Raw genomic sequence first — 24,021 nt, 5'->3', positions numbered from 1 at the left:
TGGATGGAATCATGGTGACCCTGGGGGAATTCGGCCGGTTTTCGGGGTACAAATTGAATATGACAAGAAGGGAAATGTTTGTAGTCCAGGAGAGGGGCCAAGGGGACCGGCTGAGGGAGCTGCCGATCCGGTTAGTTGGGGACATTTTCAGGTACCTGGGAATACAAGTGGCGCGGGATTAGGATTGACTGCACAAGCTGAACCTGCCCCGGCTGGTAGATTAAATGCGAGGGGAGATCCGGAGGTGGGATGTGCTCCCGCTGTCGTTAGCTGGGAGAGTGCAGACAGTTAAAATGACGGTCCTCCCAAAGTCCTTATTCATGTTCCAGTGACTCCCCATTTTCATTCCACATTCCATTTTTAACAGGATAAGCAAGATCATTTTGGGCTTTGTATGGGTGGGCAAGTCCCCGCGAGTGAAGAGGGTGTTGCTCGAGCAGAACCGGGGGGGGGGGGGGGGGGGGGGGGGGGCTTGCACTGCCGAATTTCAGCAACTATTATTGGGCGGCTACATAGCCATGATAAGGAAGTGGGTGGTGGGGAGAGGGTTGACTTGGGAGCGGATGGAGGCAGCCTCATGTAGGGGCACCAGTCTGGGGGCGTTGGTAACGGTGCCTCTGCCGTTCCCGCCGGTGCGCTTCTCCACCAGTCCTGTAGTGGTGGCGGCTCTTCGGATCTGGGACAGTGGAGGAGGCATGTGGGAGCAACGGGAGCATCAGTCTGGTCCCCGATATGTAACAACCACCGGTTTGCTCTGGGGATGTAGGGTAGTGTCTAGAGGATGTTGGGGAAGGGAAGTGTCTTGGATATTTACAAGGAGCTCATGGGGGCAGAGGAGACGCAGACTGAGGAACTGAGGCATAAATGGGAGGAGGAGTTGGGTGGAGAGATTCAGGAAGGCCTGTGGGCGGACGCGCTGAGCAGGGTTAATGGGACTGCGACATGTGCCAGGCTCAGTCTGGTTCAGTTTAAGGTCGTCCTCCGGGCCCACATGACAGCGTCCTGGATGAGTAGATTATTTGGCGTAGAGGATAGGTGTGTAAAATGTCTGAGACGACCGGCAGACCATGTCCACATGTTTTGGGCATGTCCAAAACTTTGGAGATACTGGCAGGGGTTCGAGGACGCCATGTCTAGAGTATTGATCACGAGGGTGGCAATGGGTCTGGAGGTGGTGATTTTCAGGGTTTCAGAGGCCCCGGAAGTCCAGGGGGAGAAAGAGGCCGACGTCTTGGTCTTTGCTTCCCTGGTAGCCCGGAGACGGATACTTCTAACTTGGAGGGACTCGAAGCCCCCGAAGTCGGAAGCCTGGCTGTCAGACATGGCGAGTTTCCTGGTCTTGGAGAAAATCAAGTTTGCCTTGAGAGAGTCGTTGTTAGGGTTCGCAAAGGTTTATCAAAAGGTTTATCAAAAAAAGAGTAGGTAGGGAGAAACTGCTCCTGTTGGCGGAAGGATTGGGAACCAGAGGTTTAGGATGATTGGCAAAAGGAAAAATTATCTTTTGCAGTGAGTGAATAGGATCTGGAATGCACTGCCTGAGAGTGTGGTGGAGGCAGATTTGATCATGGCTTTTAAAAGAGAATTAGATCTTTATCTGAACAAGATGAATCTGCAGGGCTCTGGGGAAAAGGCAGGAGAGTGACATTAAGTGAATTACTCTTGCAGAGAGCTGGCGCAAACATGGGCTGAATGGTCTCCTTCTGTGCTGTAACCATTCAATGTCCCCATTTCCTTATTTTCATCAATATCACCGTAATACATTTTCAAATGGCCCACACTGCTTCTGAACCCCCCTTTTTCCCAATGTAATCTCCAGGTTTCACTGGAAATTTGATGTCACTATGGGTCCACCAATAGCCCATGGCCTTCTGCACCTAAATTACTCAGTGGCTGCATTAACTGGCAGTATCCTGATTAAAAGAACATTCAAATAATCTAAACACAATGGAAAATCAAACCTTGTTAGCTTTCATTGCATAAAATACTAGTGCAGAGCTGGAACCGAAAGACGCTGTGGTTTATAATTCTTCAGATAAACTGTTTAATTTGAGATATGTTAGAGAAATAAAGGGACTTGATTTTACAAGTTGCCTTCTCACATCTCCAAAATGTCCCCAAGCCCTTCACAGTCTGTGTGTTATTTTTAAAGTGCAATCACAGTTGTTACACAGGCCAATGTGCTGATAGGGGTTTCCTCATAATATCAGCAAGATTGCTACAGACCCTACTCATGCCATTTTTAAAATAAGCTATTTCTTACCAGTTTCATCTTGGGGTCAGAGTACAACACCTTTAGACCTGCTCTATCTAGAGCTCGGTGGATGTTCTGCTCAGATCTGAGCAGCTGACTTCCCTCACACAGCTCCGAGTTAGGTTCCTGGGAGTTGACAAAAATGATAGGAGTTCTAACAGTAATTCACCAAACTATAGGTTTCAAATGACAATGCATTTTTCAATTTAAGCAAACATTAAGCTCTATTGTACCACTAGCCCTTTACAGGTAAGAGACAAAAAAATGAAAAATAAAACTAATGTAATATTTTTTTCACTGTTAATGTTTGGATCTTCTTTACTTTGCACCTTTTTCTGATGTTGCTAACTCATATTGACTACTGCTCCATGCGGACCTTACAGAGCATCAAACCCGAGTTTGATTCTGTCCTAACACATCAAGTGGGCAGCACGGTAGCATAGTGGTTAGCATCAATGCTTCACAGCTCCAGGGTCCCAGGTTCGGCTCCCGGCTGGGTCACTGTCTGTGCGGAGTCTGCACGTCCTCCCCGTGTGTGCGTGGGTTTCCTCCGGGTGCTCCGGTTTCCTCCCACAGTCCAAAGATGTGCAGGTTAGGTGGATTGGCCATGCTAAATTGCCCGTAGTGTCCTAAAAAGTAAGGTTAAGGGGGAGTTGTTGGGTTACGGGTATAGGGTGGATACGTGAGTTTAAGTAGGGTGATCATTGCTCGGCACAACATCGAGGGCCGAAGGGCCCTGTTCTGTGCTGTTCTGTTCTAAATCTATGTGCCACTTCCCAGCATGAATCCATGGTGATTCTCTTCCCATCTGCTCAAGGCCTAGGGTGAGGTTAAGGACACAGCCTGACTCCCCCCAGTGATCAGTTAACCAAGCACAGAACATGAATAAAAGCTTGGGCCTTCTGATTTGCAAGAATCAATTATTCAATGCAATTATCAGTCCAACCATCAAGGGAACTATTCGGTCTTAATTATGTCTTTCTCTAAAGCCATAGATTTCCTCCACCCCAACTCGCAATTTCATTCAGCCAGACTGGGCCTGGGCCTCCCAAATTTCTGTTGGGTTGCAATGAGACCCATCAGGAGAGATGCTGGGTCGTTATTTTAATTCTTTCACATGTGAGTGTTGCCAGCTAGGCCAGCATTTGTTACACTTCCTGAATTACACATACAAAGGTGGCGGAGAGCTATCTGCTTGGATCACTGCAATCTATGTGGTGCAGTTACACCCATAGTGCTGTTAGGTAGGCAGTTCCCACAGTGTTGCCCCAGGGACAGTGAAGGAAAATTCTAAGTCAGCAAGGGAACTTGCAGATGGAGGTGTATCTATACGTCTGCTGCCCCTTGTCCTTCTAGCTGGTCGGGAGGTTTGGAAGATGTTGTCAAAGGAGCCCTTGCTGCAGTGCATCTTGCAGATGATACACACTGCTGTCACTGTGCCTCGGTAAGATTTACCAGTTTGGTCTCTCAAAGAAATAGAAGTCAAATGTGGTGTTTGCAACTTCCTCAGCTGGTCCTTGGCAAAGATGAACTTGGTAGCAGATGAGAGTCTGGGGATGAGTTAACCTGCAAGAGCCATTTGTCATAATATACATCCAGGTATATGATGGTGCCCAGACAGGTAGTGATCGACACACAGGATGACCACTGAACACACAGAACACAGCAGCCAAGCACCAGACAGGACACGACCACTATAAAGCCAGAGGGCACTAGTTTTCCCGCTCTCTTGGGATCCAGCCTCTGAGACAGTCAGAGCTCGTGAGCAGCAACTAGAACATACACCATGTGGTAGTAAGATAGTCTGGTCAGGTTAGCCTCAGGTCTCCAGTCAAGTCAGTATAGTGTCAACCCACAGTTAAAACATATATGATAGTTAAGTGATCAATAAATCGAGTTGCATTTCTTCAAGTGTTGGAAGCCTGTCTCTCTCACACTGCAGTTAACACATTCCTCGCTGACCCAGCTTACCCAACACATCACCACTCAGCCAGGTAATGCTTTTTTAAAAATTTAAAGTACCCAATTCTTGTTTTCCAATTGAGGGGCAATTTAGCATGGCCAATCCACCTACCCTGCACATCTTTGGGTTGTGGGGGTTGTTATCCATTAAAATACCCAGAAAATGCTGTAATAAACTAGTTCCATCAGGATTTGAAAAGAGGAAAACTGATTAATGTTTCAGGGTAGCCCTTCATTGGATCTGGACAATGCAAAGTGATACATTTTATTTCAGATTTCCAGCATTGGCACTTTTTTTGCCAATCTCTGTTAGCCATAGTGCATGCACATTGTATTTTTCAGCAAGCTTTTAGAATATTGCCATTGTTTTCAACATACCTTGCCACGTACTGCGAACTGCATTGACAATTCCTCTGCATCCTTACTTCCTGGGAATAGAATTAACGAGCGTGCTTTGATACCTCTTGACGATGACTGGTGCCTGAGTGTACTTTCTTGCTTGGCTTGTTCTGCGCTGCCCTCTTGTGGTCTAGCATGACCATGCATCTCTTCAGATCTATTCTGGAACTTCATGATATCCATGGACAAACTTTTCTTGCCTTTCTGTTGGTTTTCCCTCAGGATCTCTCTCTGCCTTTTGTATTTTATTGAACCTGGTTTTCTTGAAGACAAACAAGTCACTGAGTTTGGGATATCGCTTTTTTGTCTTTGGGAGAGTCAGTGTTGAGGTGCTTGGGTCCTCTTGCTTTGGAGTTTGACCTTTTCTGCAAGAAGCGACGAAATAGGTTAAAAGAGCGAGTCAGATATCAGCAATACAGGTCCCTGGGGTACAAACACCTTCTCTGGTTTAGATTCCTCAACTAATAAGGTTCTTAAGTTAAGGCATTAAACTAGATTGCTCTAACCAACAAAAATGGAGGTTATGCATAGTTTGAAATTAGTTACGAATAGATGCTGAACAATTTTGACTTGGCCTGAAGTTTCCACCAGCAATTTTACAACATCAGTTGCACAAATGAGCCAGGCTGTTAGTCACAGAAAACAAGGTGAGCTCAAGGTTATCATCCTTTGAAGCTCCAAATAGCAACATGTCATTTTGATGCATACTTGCAAAATCTAGAATATAACATCAAAAAGCTGAACATGTAGCATGACCAGTCAAAACTGGATTAGCTACCAAAGACACCCTACCATAAATAGGATAAATTGCTGTGTGCAGTGTGCTATTGTGGGTACAGGAAGAATCATTTAGGTTTCTGTTTTCTGATAATAAACACTGCAACAAATGACAAGTTTCCTCAGAGCTGCATGGGTATAAAACACACCAATAACGAGGCGGTTTCTACGGAAATCAGCAATCAATGATGCGGGGAAGGGGGAGTGGGGATACAATTTTAACCTAACCACCTGGCAGAAAACCAACAGGATCGTCGCTTCAGCCACCTTCTATTGAGCTCAGCAGTAAGTAAAATCAGGTAGGGTATACAACGTGCTGTCGTATTATCATAACTAACAGCATTTCAAGGGTTAATGCAGTACCGTGAATAGCCACTAGAGTGAGCTGCAGATACTACTATATAAAGCAGTGATGCTGGACCTTAAGGAAGGAGTGTATGCAGGAGACAGCTAATGAAGGTCATAAGAGCAATTAGTGTGAGAAAGTTAGATTATAGTTTATACCAGTTAGTGAGATTAGCAGTATACGAGTGTAGTTAGGTGTTATTGATCAATTCTGTACTTTAATCAGGACTAAGTGTCGAAACCAAGTTTAGTAGTGTCAATAAAATCATAGCTTGGTTTCAGTAAAAGTTATACTGTGGTCTTTGTGGAACACTATGCCAACTATCCTCAATAAGCAACACAAAGAACACCATACGTGCATGGATGTGGGGTTAGAGAGGAGGGGTGAAAAACATCTTAAAAGTAATTCAGTTACTTCACAATACAGAATCATCGTCCCTTTCATTGTGTCGCACCCATACTAACCGGAGCCACTCTATGGAGTGGGACTGGCGGCCACCAGCACCCCGGGTTCCACCCCTCACTGCCGTGCATCTCGGAGTCAGCCCCCGGAACAAGGTGGCATGGCGGGGCATGTTCCGGTGACATGTGGACCAGGGCCTCAGATATCATCCATTGCATGTAATATTTGTGAGGAATTGGGGAGGTTGTGAGGCTGGCGATCAGCAGCGTCTTCCAACCAGGGACCCTTTATTCCCCCATTGCCCCCCCCCACCCCCCACATTCCTGGCCATCCGACACGCCCTGGCCATGCACCCCCAGCCACAGTGGGGGCACTTGGTCACAGAACCTCATACCCTGTATTGCAGACAACTGCACGTAACGTCACCTGGACTGGGTGCTGGTCCCCTCACCGGTGCGCACACCCACCTTCTGCTCACAGAAATGTCCCCAGTGCTGCCCCTGGTTGTTCCAAATTTGGTGCTGATTCCGACAGTGCTCAGGTACCATGTCCAGGCATCAGGGTCTCATTAGAATGCTAGGCTATAACTCCCCCGTGCTACATGACCCGCCAACCCACGGCATCCACTTGGGGGCTGTGAAGCCTTCACTTGACCACAATCACCAATTCCCAATTAGCAACAGCCTTCAGCTGCGTGGCCAGAGGCCTCCACGGTCAGTGGCAGTTATGGGTGGTCGGTGTGGCAGACAGGCAGGGGCTGGGGCTGCCCCTGTAATGGGTACACATCCAGGGGATGGCATGGCAGAACCACGGGCATTGAGACCCCCTCTCTCCAAGCCCAGGGCACACTCCCCCCTCCCCCAACCAATGGCGGCCCACACAGACCAAGGCGGAGAATTCCGACCACGGCGGGGGTGGGATTTACGCCGGCCCCGGGCGATTCCCCGACCCTGTTGGGGGTCGGAGAATTCCGCCCCTGGATTTGCATAAACTGGTCATGGGAGGGGACTTTAACACAGTTATTGACCCTGGCTTAGACTGGCCAAACTCAACAACGGGCAGGGTGCCAACAATGGCTAAGGAGCTAAAAGGGTTCATGGAGCAGATGGAGGAGGGGGGGGGGGGGAGGGGTTGGGGGGAGGGGGGGGGGGGGGGGGGACCCATGGAGATTTGGGCGGCCGAAGGTGAAGGAGTTCTCCTTCTACTCACACATGCATAAAGTGTACTCCCCAATCGATTTATTTATTCTGAGCAGGGCTTTACTGACAGCGGTGATAGACACGGGGTACTCGGCGATCACAATCTCAGACCATGCTCCGCACTGGGTTGACCTGCAGGTTAGTAAAGACAGTACCAGTGCCCGCAATGAGCTTTGATGTGGGACCTTTAGCTGACGAAGTGGGTGTGCGAGCGGCTGAGGAAATGTATTCAGAACTACCTACAGGTCAACGACACGGGGGAAATTTCAAGCAGCGGGTTGGTGTGGGAAGCACTGAAAGCGGTAATCAGAGGGGAGCTGATCTCGATGCGGGCCCTTAGGGAGAAGGTAGACAGGGTGGAGGTGGGCCATAAGGAGAAGGTAGACAGGGCGGAGACGGACCGACTGGTAAAGGACTGAGGAGCTGAAGCGCAAGTGGGAGGAGGAGCTGGGAGGGGAAATAGGGGATGGTCTATAGGCGGACTCGTTGAGTAGAGTCAACGCGTCCGCAACATGTGCCAGGCTCAGGCTGATACAATTCAAGGTCGTTCATCGGGCTCACATGAAAGTGGCCCGGATGAGCAAATCTTTGGGGTGGAAGACAGGTGTGCACAATGTGCGGGAGGACCAGTGAAACCACGTCCACATGTCCGAAGCTTAGGGGATTTTGGCCTTTGGTTCCCTGGTAGCCCGGAGACGGATACTATTAGCTTGGAGGGACTCAAAGCCCCCGAAGTCGGAGACCTGGCTATCGGACCATGGCTAGCTTTCTCTGTCTGGAGAAAATTAAGTTAGCCTTGAGAGGGTCAATGTCAGGGTTCGCCCGGAGGTTACAACCCGTTTTGTCGACTGTTTGTTGAAAATTAATCGTCAGCACGGAAGGCCGGGGGGGGGGGGGGGGGGGGGGGGGGGTTAGTTTAGCTTAGAGTGGGGGATTAATAAAGGTGGGACCTGTAAGGAGGGAGACGGCTTTTTGCACTATGTTTATAGATTGTTTATTTACATTGTTTATTTTGTTGTTGTTATATAACCAAAAATACCTCAATCAAGTATTCACTAAAATAAAAGTGGGACAGAGGATGGGAGTGGTGTCTTTCCTTGTCTTTTGAGGAAGATGTGCCCCTGAACACCCAGGGTTAGCACCGGGGACATCTCTGCAACCAGAGGGTGGGTGTTTGATGAAGATGATCCCCTGTCCCCTGTGGGTGAAAATACCTGTGTTATATATAAAACCTGTTTTATATATATACATATATATCTATATATATATATTTCTGCACACCTGAAACTTTAACTCACTCTCTCTCTCCAAAGATGTTGCCTGACCTGCTGAGTATTTCCAGCATTTCTGTTTTAATTGAGGCCCATAATGAAGGCTGATGGAAGCAGTAATAAACTGGTTAGCAAAGCAGAAGCACATGTGTTTAAAGTGTTGGTGTGGATGTGAAACCGGTTAAGCAGGGTGCAGTGGTGAATGATTGATTCTCAGACTTGAGAGAAATATACAGTGGTGGCTCCCAATGGTTCATCTTAGGGACAGCTGCTCTTTTCGGTTTATTTTAATGCGATGGACTTGTGCATAAGGGAAGAAAGTTTGCAGTTGGAACATAGCGTGGAAATGTAGTAAACAGTGAGGACACACACACAGACTGGCAAAAGTGGAAGACAAGAGGGCGGCACGTTGGCGCAGTGGTTAGCACTTTTGCCTGACGCTGCCGAGGACTCGGATTCGATCCCGGCTCTGGGTCACTATCCGTGAGGAGTTTGCACATTCTCCCCGTGTCTGTGTGGGTCTCACCCCCACAACCCAAAAAGATGTGCAGCATAGGTGGATTGACCGCACTAAAGTACCCTTTAATTGGAAAAATTCATTAAAAAAATAAAAGTAGGAAGACAGTACGGCAGGGGAAAATTAAATGCAGAGAAATGTGAAGTGAATTAGTTTGGTCAGAGTAATGGGGAGAGGTAGCGTAAACTAAAAGTCACAATTTTAAAGAGGGTGCAAGAAAGGAAGAGACTTGGGGTGGCTTGAATGCTATTGAAAAAGCCAGCGGGATCCTTGGCTTTGTAAGTGGAAGTTTATGTTAAACTTTTATAAAACTCTGGTTAGGACACAACTGAAGTATTGTGTCCTATCTTTGACTCCACACTTTAGGAAGGATGGCAAAGCTTTGCAGAGAGGACAGAGAGTGCTACTAGAATAGAATAGCAATGAGCAACTTCAGGTAAGTAAGGAGAGTAGAGAAACTGGGGTTCCCTTTAGGACATGGGCTATGTGGCGATTTAATAAATTTCAAAATTATTGCAGTGTTGAAAGAGTCGCAGGGAGAAAATGTTTGATGATTAGAACTTTCACATAATTGGCCAAAAAAAAAAACAGGGATGGTGGCTGAGAGGAGAATCTTTAAGGCAACAGGTTATAATAATCGGAATGGGCGGCGGAGGGAGATTTCACAGGAACCTTCAAAAGGTCATTAGTTAATTACTTGAAAAGGAAAAAAATTTGCAGAAAGAGTAGAGGAATGGGGACTAATTGGATAGCCATTTCAAAAAGCCAGCACAGGCAAGATGTGCTGAATAGACTCTTTCTGTACTGTATGTGCCCAGGAACACACTGTGGTATCCTAGCCAAGGTATCGGTTATCTCAGTAGCTTGCTGAGGTACATAAAGTGGTACAAATATTTCAAAGATAATTTGCTCCTTCCCCAACTCCTTGTTTCGAACCAAATACCTTCATAGGAAAATAAATTATTTCCATTTAATGATTAGCGTCATTTCCACGCGTGACAAAGGTTCTTCCTCTCTCTCCCCTGCTGCTGCCCACTGCAGTTCCTGACTGAGTAAAAGATGGCTGCCACTCTTCAAGTGAACACCAAGAGGTACATATGAGTAATGCGTCTGATTTTGAACCCGGTTGTTTCCCCTACCGTCGGGTGGGTTGGATTTTGTGAAGCATTTGGGGGCCTTGTCCACCAGTCAGGGAACCCGCGGGGATCTCATGTCAGTTCATGGGGGAGGCCCAATGGAATCAATGGAGGGCGGCACGGTAGCACAATCATTAGCACTGATGCCTCACAGCTAGAGAACCCGGGTTCAATCCCGGCCTTGGGTGACTGCCTGTGGAGTTTGCATTTTCTCCCTGTGACTTTGTGGGTTTCCTCCGGGTGCTGCAGTTTCCTCCCACAGTCCAAGGACATGCAGGTTTGGTGGATTGGCCATGTTAAATTGCCCCTTAATGTCTAAAGATGTGCAGGTTAGGTTACAGGCATAAGGTGGTGGGCGGAGCAGGAGACCTGGGTAGAGTGTTCTTTTGTAGGGTTGGTGCAGACGTGATGGGCCGAATGGCCTCCTTCTGCACTGCAGGGATTCTATAATTATATCAAATGCCCTTCAGGCACTTAGGTGGCCACACCAAGAGCTGCTGGCCAATCAGAGGTTGACAGTTCATCATTGCACCAGCACCAGAGAGGATGGTGGAAACTGGCAGTAGCGCACTCAGGGGGAGGCTTTCAGCAGCCCTCCACTTCCCAATGCTGGGTCCCTCGACGGGCACTGAGCAACTGCTATTGAAAGAACCCCAGAGGATGCTGGCAAACCCGACAGGTGTTTGTTGGCTGGCGTTCTCAGAGTTCAGGAAAGCTGTGGGGCCCCTCACTAATAAATTGCGGTGGACTCAGGGGTAAAAGTGGCTCACTAATGACATCCCAGCAACAGCGGCCAGCAATCCCACAAACTCTGCTTAATTGGGTTGAGGTTTTCACACTGCTGGGAGACTGACATCTTCCTGGTCACCATGGTTCCTGGCATTAAATCCAACCCAACGATTCTCTTACTGTTCTTTCGCACAATACTTTATCAACATTTGTGAAGAAAATACATGGAACAAAGGTTTTCTGGAGAGCAGTCAACAAGCTTGGCAAGATAGACGTGCCGCAAACAGGCAGGACATTGGTTACCAGTGATTCCCAAATTCTCATAGGTTCCCAGAAGTGGACTTTAACCCTGTGTAAGGTCATTAGAAATAGGAGCAGGACTAGGCCATTCGTTTTCCAGCCTGCTCCACCATTTAGTATGATTAGGGTTCATCTTATTGTAGCCTGAACTCCACTTTCTTGCCTGCACCCTTGTGGTGATTGTCACTTTAAGGGCAACATTGCAGATTAAGGCTCACCTGGCCTGGGTGACATATCGAGACTCAGAGCCGGGAATCACCCAAGGGGGAGGAGTTCACCTCGTGCATTGGTATTTTAGAATTAGCTACAAACATGCTATGTGGCATAGTGGATAGCACTGCTGCCCACAGCACCAGGAACTTGGGTTCAATTCCAGCCTTGGGTGACTGTATGTGTGTGGCATTTGTAGGTTCTCCCTGTGGCTGCGTGGGTTTCCTCCGGTTGCGCTGGTTTTTTCCCCACAGTCCAGGGATGTTCAGGTCAGGAGGATTGGCCATTCTAAATTGCCCCTGATTGCCCAATGATGTGCAGGTTAGATGGGGTTACAGCGTTAGGGTGGGGGAATGGGGTGCTCTTTCAGAGGGTTGTTGCCAATTCGATCGCCTGAATTGCCTCCTTCTGCACTGTAGGAATTCTATGATTCTATTCTTATGCTGCTGCTGAAGATCACATGTAAACAAATCCCTTCAACAGAGAAGTCTCTGAAAATGCGTCATTACATCTCCATACTCCTTGACTCTCTTTTACAGTCATGAATATATTCAAAGAACCGGCCTCCACTATTCCCTGAGCAGAGAATTCCAATGACTAACAAATCTATCAGAGAAGAAATTTCTCCTCATCTCCGTGTTAAACAAGACTCACCTTGGGCTGGATTCTCCGATTTTGAGACTAAGTGTTGAAGCCAACAGAGAATCTGTGGACTTTTCTGACAGAAAAGCCGGCGCTGCATCTGGACCGATTCCGCTACCATTGAGGGGCTAGCACCGGTGCCACATGGAACACAACCGATTCCAATGAAAAACAGTGTGGGATTCACCGGGTCGGTGATTGACACTCGGGAGGCTGACATGCTGCAGCCGCACATACACATTACACTCCCCAGACATACTTATCCAAGCCCAACAAGATGGCACTGGTTGTGCTGGAGCGCGTCATATAGCTGATGGGTCAGCTGCGGCCAGAGGGCACACGGGGGGTGGCCTGGGGCGACATCTATATGACCCATGGCACCAGGGTCAAAGCGGGCTGTTAGCAGTGTACGCAGCTGAGTGAACGCCTTGCCGGCTGCGGCAATGGTGTTCTGCGTCCGTCCACCCTGACCCCACAGCCATCCCCTGCTACTCCCCCCAGCCCTGGATGAAGCCCCTCGGCCGGCAGCACAACCTCCAGCAAGCTATGACAATGTTGGATACCTTCTATACCCTCTCTCCCCCTCATCAGCCGCCACTCCGGTTTCACGATTTTTAAAAGCCAATGTGAACCGCGCCGTCGGGAACGCGGCCCATCAGAGGCGGAGAATCGCGGAGGTCCCGGAGAATATCGGGTCGAGTCTGCTGATGATATGCAAACGGTTTACTGTACGTGGGGAGTGAAACGCACTGATGCCGTTTTGAGGTAACGGAGAATCGCGATTTGCCGTCAAATCAGCACCTGCTGTGATTTTGGCGTTGGAAGTCATTTTCCGCCAAATCGTATTTCCTAATTTCGGCGTCGGCTATGCAGAATCTAACCGTGCCCCCTAATTCTAGATTCCACCACAGCAAGAGCACATCCTCTCAGTATTTACTCTGTCAAATCCTCTCAGAATGATTCAGTAAAATTAATTCTCATTCTTCTAAACTCCAAACAGCATAGTCTCAACCTGCTCAATCTCCAAAACAAATCCCTTGTCCCAGAAATTAGCCTCAATATTGAGAGTTATCTTGCCTATGCTTAGTAATTGCAATACACAGCCAGCGACCAGGAACCCATGCCCTGAATTATTCAGCGCCACTGCTGGCCTAATGATGCTATCATATTTCCAATGGAAATTGTAATTTTGCAAAACCACAATCATTATTCCCACCCACAGCTGCATCATCTGGTGGAACTACATTTGTGAGCAGAGGTGATTTTAATCTGCACAGAGAAGTAAGCATACAATAACCTCAAAAGCGCAGACTGTCTGAATGAAATGCATCAAATAATGAGCAGGCTGACTGAAGGCTGACTCTGTGGATCGAGTCTTTCCTCATTCTTGCTCACACATAACTAACTTCACCAGAAGGAATTGGAATAACCTGATTAGAAATGCCGCTGGTTAGTTGAGCCTAGGTTAATAAGTAAAAATAATGTTTTAAATAAACAAATTGCTCTTGATAAAACCCACAGGTTTAGGTTTTTCTGCAGCCAATGTGGGAGCTGTGAAAAAAACTCCCAATTTTGGTCCAACCCAGAAACCAATTTTGGGTTTTGGGTCAGGACTCTGACATTGGGGTCAAATTGGGGTCAGGAATCGGCACTGTGTGAGAAGCATGTGCCCAACAATGATTTTGTGGCCAGAGGGGAGACTCACTGTGAAATGACGGACAATGGCCAGGCTGTCGAAGGCCTCCAGCAGAGTAGGGGTTGCCGCCTGCAATTCGGGTAGGGAGAGACGGTGTTGCCATCTTGTGGCAGCCTTTCACCAATTTTTAAAACTTCTCAATTAAATAAATGTGCACATTATGGGGCCGCCATTGGCAGCCTGTGGGCACAGCTGTGCCCAGTAGCATGGGAGAATGTCAATGCCTGCCGGGAGCAATGGTCCCTTGGTATGCCACCAGGAGGCAGTCTACAGTGCGCCGGAGTGCTTCGGGCTTGAGGGTGAACAGCTCTTTCTATTTCCAAATCTGCCTCTTGGAAAATGGCCCAGGGGCCAATGGTTGTGGCAAATGAACACTCCAGCCGGCGTGCAATCCTCGTGCATGCCTGTCTCCTATATAACCTTGTATTTTGGGGCAAAATGATTCTGCATCAATTCTGTCAAATGTTCCTTTGAAAGATAATAATGTCTTGCTTTGACATCTCCTGGCTCTAGTAGCCCTCAAGAGGTTTGGAGGAAACAATATAGAAGCATTAATGCTCCCACAATTCAAGTCGGCTGTTTTGAAATATAACACCTGGTGAAAAGACGGAAGGGCATCAGCTAACCCAGGGTTTTCCAAAGCTTTCCAGCCATGGAACCATATTATCGGAACCCCAAGGAAACATTCTTATTATGTTGAAGAGTTAAACCACAAAAAATTGATAGTTTTTGCACAATTAGTACAAACAAACAAAAACAAATTTAGAAAGTATTTTCTATTTCTTATTTGTATACCTTTATTTTAATTAAAAAGTTCTCTCATTCAACAAATACTGAAGTCTTACCTTCTATTTGTCATTTTTAATAGGAGGAGTGAAGCTTCATCTTTTGTTCATAAATTTGTTTAATATTAGGAGTGTTGCTGGAGAGTTGGATTTTCATAAGACCATAAGACATAGGAGCAGAATTAGGCTATTCGGCCCATTGAGTCTGCTCTGCCATTCAATCATGGCTGATGTGTTTCTCATCCCCATTCTCCTGCCTTCATACACCCAAAAGAAGCACACCCTCTCTCTCACACACACACTCTCACCTCTCACACACACACACTTTCACCTCTCACACACACACACTTTCACCTCTCACACACACACACTTTCACCTCTCACACACACACACACACACTCTCACCTCTGACACACACGCACTCACACTCTCATCTCTCACACACGCACTCACTCTCACACGCACACACTTTCACCTCACACACACATGCTCTCACCTCTTTCTCTCTCACGCGCACACACTCTCATCTCTTTCTATGTTGCTCTGTGCCACATCCGCTCTGTAGCTCCATAGTCACTTCACCTCTCGCCACCTGCTCCGCTGTCTGGTAGCCTTCGCTCTCGGCGTTGCCTGGGGCTTTCAATACCGCCTTTGCCACTATTTGCAGCTCATCCAATTGTCCATGACGATGCCTGCTTCTCAATGCATTGTCTGCTGATAGGCTGACTAGTGTGCCTATCAGTAGCAATTGCAGTGTGAAAACCACTTTCGATTGGACAAGCTGGAAGCAAAGCTTTTTTCAAATTTAAAATGGTCAGCCCCATCGTGGAACCCCCGGATGTTTCCTTCGGAGCCCTGAAATTCCACGGAACCCAGTTTGGGAAACACTGAGCTGCCAGTGACCTACAACAGGATCTGGATAACATCCACACTTGGGCATACAAATGGTGGATAACATTTTTGCTACATAGATGCCAGCTAATCACCATTTTAAATGAGGCAAAGCCCCCCCCCCCCCCCCCCCCCCCCCCCATAACCTTCAGTGGCACCATCACTGAGTTCCACACCATCGCAACACCATTGGCCAGAAATTGACTGGACCAACTGCAACAACGCTGTGGTTTCAAGAAAGCGGCATTGGCTGGGGACACTGTGGTTAGTGGCTCACCTTCTGACGGTGCACTCGTTACTCACCTGGATAGTGAATCGTCCAAAGCAGCAGGCACATAAATGCTTTCTTCCTGAACTATCTTCTTTGTGAAGAATTCTTCCAGTCCTAGATCTAGTTTACTCTCAGTTGCATCCTCTCCCTTCTCCTGCTCAACAGGCTGTACCTGTACCAGGCGCAAACACAACACAATGAACAGCCCAATCTGACAGCATCCAAATAGCAGAATACTAAAATGCTTCTAAAGCTTTTCCTCTCAGAATAAGCTAGTCACAATTTCATGTCAATCCTAATTGATAATCATTCGTGTCCTGGTAAGAATCTCAGTAAAAAAGTGAAACCACCCTTGACTCGAGTTAATGTAGCATTTCGCAGGCACACTGAGCATTGGGCTTTTTGATTAATTCAGACTCAAGGTCTAAACCCTCCTGACCGTAACGATGACCTTCATATGAAGCATTACAGTCAAGGGAGAGGAGGAACCAGCAGATCAGTACAAACCCATTAGGCTGTCATGGAAGATGATGCTACAAGACAAACAAAATAATTGCTAAAACTTACTCAACTGATAATGACTCCCTCCCAAACAGCGACTCCAGAACCTGGGAACAGGGAGGCACAGAGCTCATAATATACTGTGCTGGTCTGATCTTCCTGTTCCCCCTCAGGGCCTGGGCTCCTGAGGGCCGAGTGTGCATTTGGGGCTTGCAACAAAGAAAAGGAATAACTAATTTCACTGTCTTTGAGTAGAAAACTGATTTTGGAGAGAGGCTCTTGATGAATCAGAGGTGAAAAATTTCCTTACATTTTTAGGCCTCCCCAGCTTTGCTACCTGGCCCCTCAGGCTCTCCGATTTGAAAAGGCCGGGAGAAAGGCCTCCACCAACTTCTGGCATACTGGCAGCTTTTATTGGGGGGGGGAATGCGATGGACAGAGGGGAATACGTTGCCGTAGTTCATTATCATTAGTTTGTTACTAATTATTGCCTGTTGCAACTCAATAATCAAGTTCCCACCTTCAGAGAAATACCAGCTCCCCTGAAAGAACATCATGGAAGGAGGATCTCCCCCTTTCTGCCTAGGGACTGGGCACTCTTCAGCCATACTGAAAAGCAGAATTAGCTGCCACATTTCCAGCTCCTTGCCCCGGGGGCTCCATATTGTTGAAACGTGGATATTGTTGTAAAATTCCCATTCAGCCTAACTCCGATCCTAATCCCATTCCAAACTATTTTCTGCAATTTATTAAAATGAAATCCTTTATTTTTCCGAACAACTGCGACTCTCTGTGCTGTCGTTGAAGGTATCTTGTCAGGTTAGCCTAGCCTCTGGTGATTACGATTTATAGGTGATGCGCTAACAATTGCACACAAAGACACGAATCGGTACAAGAGAGGCTTTATTACCGTGAGATGTTATTCCCGCGACTGTAGCTGTAGAATGGCAGCTCAGGAGAGCTCATGAATATTTATACTGCTCCCTGTGGGCAGAGCTAGCCGGCAGGGGCTGACCGACAAACCCGTAATAGAGGTACTGCTGTACATCCCCTAATACAGGCACACACATATATATACAGTGGTGGATCACCACAATAGGGATAACCATGTTCAGAATTAAAATGCAGAGAACCCTTCGATTCTGAAATTCTATGAGGCAGTTGGATTCTTCATGAAATAATTTTTTTAGCACCTCAGTAACCATAATCTGTACAAATCCGATTTCATTTCTGCTGGCATTGCCCATGATACTCGAAAACCTTAATAACAATACAGTGATTTGAAGACATGGCTGTTCATTTCCCAGAATGCCTGTGGGAACTATGTAAATGTGATTGACTGATACACCAGTGGAGGGCGCTATGTTGCCAGCGTCCACCCTTTGTCACTGCTTTATTTATTGTGCCCTGTTATTTAATGCCTGCAATTCACCTGGATAAAGGAGAGGCAGAGAGGGCAACACACACACACACACATATATATTTCCTTTCACACTCTCCTTTGATCTCAGCTAACACACATTAAAAATCAATCCAAAATCACTATAAGGTTTAACAGGGTTACAATTATTGTTGACAACTCTAAATCTGGCTTGGTGCAAATAAAAACTCTCCAGTATGTCAGATACAAAGTTTATCCTAAAATTGGAAAACAGCATGGGATCTGGACCCTCAGCTTTAGTGTACCCCGATCTTACAGTGTTTTGGACCATTAAGATTTTTGACACCTGGACTGATGAGAAGAACGGGAAGAAATGAACTCTATTTGTGATTGTTGTTTAGTTTTTACTTCTCCCTGATCCTTCTTGTTTATGATGTTAATCATTAGCACTTAAACCAGTGGACTGTGCAATGTTAGTGATTGGCCAAATGTTCTTTGACCCGTTTGCTAGCTTGTCTCCACAAAAGATGCTTCAGGGACAGACTCACATTGGGTTTGGAAGGTGGTTGTTTCCTGGTCCTGTTTGGCCTGGGCCTGCTCCTGGTGCAATGTGACAGCTTCATTCCTTCAGTTGGCAAATCTGTAACAGTGTCTGTAAAAGTGGTCTCTGCACCGCTCATATCAGCGGAGGCCAGGCAAAATTTAACAGAACAACTGCTGACCGTTAACATTTGTTCTACAACTGCAGAATCTGTTTCATCAGCTTGCCTTTCCATCTCTATGTCTGAGATTCCTGAGGCAAAGAAGATGACAAGATTTAGGTTTTATTTCAGTAAATAGTACATTTGCTGCTCATTCTTTATTCAGCCTAACATCACTCTGAGTACCCCCCTCCCCCATGGCCACCAGTTCTTTATTCAGCTTAACATCACTCTGAGCATAATAGTACATTTGCTGCTCATTCTTTATTCAGCTTAACATCACTCTGAGCACCCCCCCCCCCCCCCCCCCCCATGGCCACCACTACACCCCCCCCCCCCCCCCCCCCACTGAAGCTGCTGACTTGAGCTGGGTTACACTGCTGTTTTCTATTCTGGCGTCTCATCCAAATGGCCATTCTTTTTGAATATCAATAGACTTTTCAAACCTTGAAGTATCACACTCAGTCCTCTGTTAACTCAGTCTGGATGATTGTTGCTCTGTTCGAACCCCCAGGTGATGACACCGCTTCTCATGGCCATTTTGCCACCCCAACCAAGTTCAATAATCTCAGCAAAGACAGAACTGAACTTGGGACATTTCTGGTCTGTGTGGCTGTAGTGGACAGGGCATTTGCTCCTTGGAAGAAATATGCATTTCTGCTAATGAAAAGCTGCACCATATTCCCAGATATCTAAGCGATCTTTTAACTCCCTTGCCTTGCCACACTGCAGGTCGGATGATGCGAAATTCATTCAACCCGAACACAGTTGGGCTCAGCTCAACATTTTTGTTCTGAAGGAGTGTCTTTTGGACTCAAAATGTTAACCCTGTTCCTCTGTCCACACATGCTGACTTTTCCCAGCATTTATTTCAACATTTTTGTTCCCAGTCATTTACACAGGTCGGTTCACACCGGATGGTGATCCCCACTAGGGAGGGGAGTTACACCAAAGCAAGTTCCTATGCATTGTAAGCCTCTGGCTAACGTCACATACAGATATAGGTGACTTTCAGACCCACTTTCCACTTTGATGACCCTTAATCATATCCACCAATCTAAAAACACTAATGACTGACGCCTGCTTCCTCTGGGCATTCACTCCACTTTGGTGGATATCTTGGGTCTCACTCAAACTTCATTGGGTTAAAATTGAATTCACCAACTTTACACTGTGACCATTCTCTTCCATCTTTTAAAAAAATTAATTTGGAGTACCCAATTATTTTTTTCCAATTAAGGGCCAATTTAGCGTGGCCAATCCACCTACCCTGCAGATCTTTTAGGGTTGTGGGGGTGAGACCTACGCAGACACAGGGAGAATGTGCAAACTCCACGTGGACAGTGACCCGGGGCCGGGATCGAACCCGGGTCCTTGAGGCACCATGAGGCAGCAGTGCTAACCACTGTGCCGCCCCTTTCTCCTCCATCGTAACCATTTTTTAATATCATGTACATTTTTGTTTCAATGTAAAAACATTCCTTCCTCCTCCCCCATTCCCCACAGCTGGTCATCTATTTCTTGCTCTGAAGGTTGCTACATTTTGGTTCCAATCTCACCCAGCTACAGCGTAGTATCGAACACATTTCCTTCTATCTCAGTTCTGGTGAAGAGCCAAGTGGATTCCTGCCCGGTGCAACGTGTCAAGCGCTCGCGAGCCAGCCCCAAATCAGACTCTGTGCTAGGTGTTAGATGCAGGATTCACCCCGCACATGGGACCCAACGGCTGAACCTGGGAGATTTTGCCAGGGCGCCATTTAGCACAGGTCCACCCACACCAACGTGGACCAGGCACTTGCGGGGAGAGGGGAGGGGCATATTTCTTCCAAGGAGCAAATGCACTGTCCACTACAGCCACACAGACTAGGAAAGTCCCAAGTTCAGCAAACTAACTTCAGTCCGCTGAATCGCGCCCATTAACTCTTGCTCCCTCTGCCTACAGATGCTTCCAGACCTGCTGCAGTTTTCCAGTGTTTTCTTCTGTTTCAGATTCCAGTATCTGCAGTATTTTGTTTATTTTATGTAAATACTACTACCTGTTTAAGGCAGTTTCCTGCCAACAAAACTATTAAAAGAAGGATTCAACAATACAATTACACTGCGGCACCCAGCCCAACATCAGCCTTACATAACACAGTAATTCTATGAGGCGGAGATGCCGGCGTTGGACTGGGGTGGTCACAGTAAGATGTCTTACAACACCAGGTTAAAGTCTAACAGGGTTTGTTTAGAATCACTAGCTTTCAGAACGCAGCTCCTTCATCAGTTATGGGCGGTATTCTTCTCCTTCCCCCCCACACACTGGGTGGGAAAATCGCCAAGGTGCTGCACGAGTCGCGACACGCCGCCCCGACACCCTCACGCGATTCTTCCACCCCCCCCCAAAACCAGCGGCGCGAGAATCGCGGCGGGCCGCTCGGAGAATCACTGCAAACGGTGTGCGGCGGTTCTCCGGTCCGGATGGGACGAATGGCCGCTCCGACACGACAGGTTCCCGCCGGCGCCGTCCACCCCGGTCGCTGCTGGCGGGAACTGTGTGGGAACGCTGGGGATCAGCCTTTGTGGGGGGGAGGCTCCTTCACTGGGGGTGCCTCCGATAGGGTCTGGCCCACAGTCGGGGCCCACCAATTGGTGGGCCGGCCTCTACCCCCCCCCCCCCCCCCCGGGCCTAGCTCCTTCTGCGGCCGCCCCCAGAACACCGGTGCCATGTTGGTGAGGGGCCGGCATGCGTAAGGTTCCTCGCGCATGTGCAGGATGGTACGGCCCAACTGCGCATGTGCAGGATGGCACGGCCCAACTGCGCATGTGCAGGAATGAAATGCCCCAACTGCGCATGCGCGGGTTGGCGCGGCGCCATGGGAGGCTGAGGGGATAATTTTATGAAGCACCTGTTGGCGGCAGCAATCTCTCCCACCTCATAAACAATAGGAAGTGTGGGGCAAACGTGAGAAAACATCTGGCAATGGGACTCAAGAGAAAGATAGCGTCATTAAGCTGGGAAACCTTATCTAAAAAAGACTTGCCCAAGGAGCCTCGACTTGTTTGGAGTTATTAGTAGTCGAGAGGTAATGGGAAGGTTACTAGGGTTCCTATCACCAAACACATTGTAAGATTGTACTCTCTACATGTGGGAAGATACTAGTCTTACATGGTAAGATGACTGCCTCCTTCTCCTTGAATGGGATGACCCTGTAGCTAATATTGACTTCAATTGTTTTCCTGGGTCTGAAAACAACAGCAAATCAATTAAAATAAATGTATCAACAACACCACTTACGGTTCATGGCTGTGGTTGGCCTGATTCTCCTGGAGTGTATTGTCTTCCTGCGAAGCATAGTCACACTCTATAGAAGAGACATTACAGGATCACAGAAGTGTTACGCTGCAGAATGAGGCCATTTGGCCTATATTATATCTGTAAATATTACTGATATTTATAACTTAAATCATTGCACCATTATTCTGACATTCTTAATATTCTGCATTGGAATGTGTAGTCAGGTATCCATAACTGAATTACAATTACCATAAATACATCCAATTATGCATCAATTTTAGCTTCTGATTTAAAAGACATTTTCCTCTGAACACGAATGCCCTCAACAAAAACTTGTATCAACATAGCACCTTTAATATGGCAAAACATCCCAAGTCACTTCACAGGAGCATTATCAGACAAATTAGGGCGACATGATGGCACAGTGGTTAGCACTACTGCCTCACAACTCCAGGGACCCAGGTTCAAATCTGACCTCGGGTGACTGTCTGGAGTTTGCAGGTTCTCCCCGTGTCTGTGTGGGTTTCCTGTGGATGCTCCGGTTTCTTTCCACAGATCAAAGATGTGCAGGTTAGGTGGATTGGCGACACTAAATTGCCCCTTACTGTCCAAAGGTTTGGTGGAGTTACAGGGTTACTGGAATAGGACGGGGGATTGGGCCTAGGTAGGGTGCTCTTTCGGAGGGTTGGTGCAGAGCCGATGGGCTGAATGGCCTCTTTTTACCTTCTATAGGTAATTCTATAATTCTATGAAAGTCTGAGCCATAGGAGGTGATATTGGAGTAAATGACCAAAATCCTGGCCAAAGAAATTGGTCTTAAGGTGCGTCTTGAAGGAGTAAAGGGAGGGACAAAGGTGGAGCGATTTAGGAAGGAAATTCCAGAGCTTAAAGGCCTAGACAGCTGATTAGTGCCATTGGCGGAATAATTAACATTTGGGATATCCAGAAATGGTGGAGCACATAAATCTCAGAAGGTTGTAGGGCTGGAGGAGATGAGAGGGAAAGGGAGATGCTTTTGACCAAGTTCGCTCACTTAAAAAAGTCACCTTTCAGACCGATGCACTGCGGACCCACAATGAGAATATTCTGCTGGGAAATTGGATTGAACCTAAAGGGCAAACTGTGTTGACAACTGGATGTCAATCTGAAGTCTGGTTTGAATTATTGAGCTGGATTTGCCGCCTCGCTTTGCCGGTTGTGGAGTTCCTGATGACACGGAGAATCCAGCGTCGTGAAGAAAAAAGATTGGCGCCCACCCCCCATTCTGTTTCCAATGCTCGGGCCCCTCGCTGGCATCAGGATCGACGTTCGCGCCCCGCGTCACTTAGCGGGCCGGGCATCATATTCTCCACGCCCGCAAGATTCTCTGGTCCTCTGGGTCAGGAATCCTGTGAGCAAGAATCACCACTGGTCCTGACGCTGTGGACCTCTCTTTAAGACAGTTGGTCTCAAAGTACATCCGAGGGCACCTTCCCTCAACAATTCAAGACCTGCCCACTGAACCCCCCCCCCCACCAGAGACCCCCTGAATAAAGAGACCCTGAGAAATGCCTAAAGAGACCCCCCCCCCCACGAGAGACCCCCTAAATAATGAGATCCCCTAAATAAAGAGACCACCTAAATAAAGAGACTCCCCCAAGAACCCCCTAAATAAAGATACTCTGCCATAACCAACACAGGACTTACGGGGTGGGAACAATCAGACTCCCCATAAGCCTCACCGAATACTGGTTCAATCCAATTTCCCAGCTAAATATTCTCATTGTGGGTCTGCAGCTCCCGTTAAGGAGTGGGGAACCTTAAACTATGTACAGTTATCTTCTGTATAAAGTCGGCCAAAGAGAGGTAAGTTGCATGGTAATCACATGCTTGAATGCACTTAGTGATTGGAAAGCACTTACCTCTCTTTGATGTGGTTGATGTTTATAAACATTGGGGTTTTAACACCCTCACCCATGAAGGGAGATGACTGAATCAAGGCTGCAGCATTTTGTGAAAGCTGTCAATCACAGCCCACTACTAGAAATAAATGAATGGCTTGCAGCTACAGGATCCGAGAGGTTTAATCACAGGTTGCAGTTGTTCTCTTCCCAGGAATGTACACGTGGTGCTTCCAGATAAGTGTTACAACTGTAATTTCCTTCACTGCCCTTGTCTAGACTACTCTCTAGCTTCCAGACAGAAGTCTTTTTCTAGGGGTTCTGTGGTGGGTGGGGAGGGGTGCCTCTAGTTAGGCTGTCCCTGTGGGGTCTCCCTCTAGTTGGGAGGTCCATGTGGGGGTCGCTCTAGTTAGGGGGTCTCTGTAGGGTGACCCTATTAAGGGGGTTCCTGGGGGGTCCCCCTATTAATCTATTAATGGGGTCCCTGTGGAGGTTC

General features: G+C 47.4%; 1 protein-coding gene across 1 annotated transcript in view; it reads right to left on the bottom strand.

The window, feature by feature from the left end:
* The window catches only part of carmil2 (capping protein regulator and myosin 1 linker 2), a 231,602-nt gene that overhangs the window by 33,638 nt on the left and 173,943 nt on the right, over positions 1 to 24,021 (bottom strand). Inside the window, 6 exon segments of the mRNA XM_038805993.1 lie at positions 2,261 to 2,377; positions 4,592 to 4,825; positions 4,827 to 4,977; positions 15,818 to 15,957; positions 18,216 to 18,460; positions 21,646 to 21,712. Coding sequence (XP_038661921.1) covers positions 2,261 to 2,377; positions 4,592 to 4,825; positions 4,827 to 4,977; positions 15,818 to 15,957; positions 18,216 to 18,460; positions 21,646 to 21,712 — 954 coding nt within the window.

This window comes from Scyliorhinus canicula, chromosome 9, assembly GCF_902713615.1.
Source record: "Scyliorhinus canicula chromosome 9, sScyCan1.1, whole genome shotgun sequence".
Lineage (NCBI taxonomy): Eukaryota > Metazoa > Chordata > Chondrichthyes > Carcharhiniformes > Scyliorhinidae > Scyliorhinus > Scyliorhinus canicula.
Note: the sequence above shows the minus strand (reverse complement) of the source record. Positions and strands in the feature narration are given on the sequence as shown.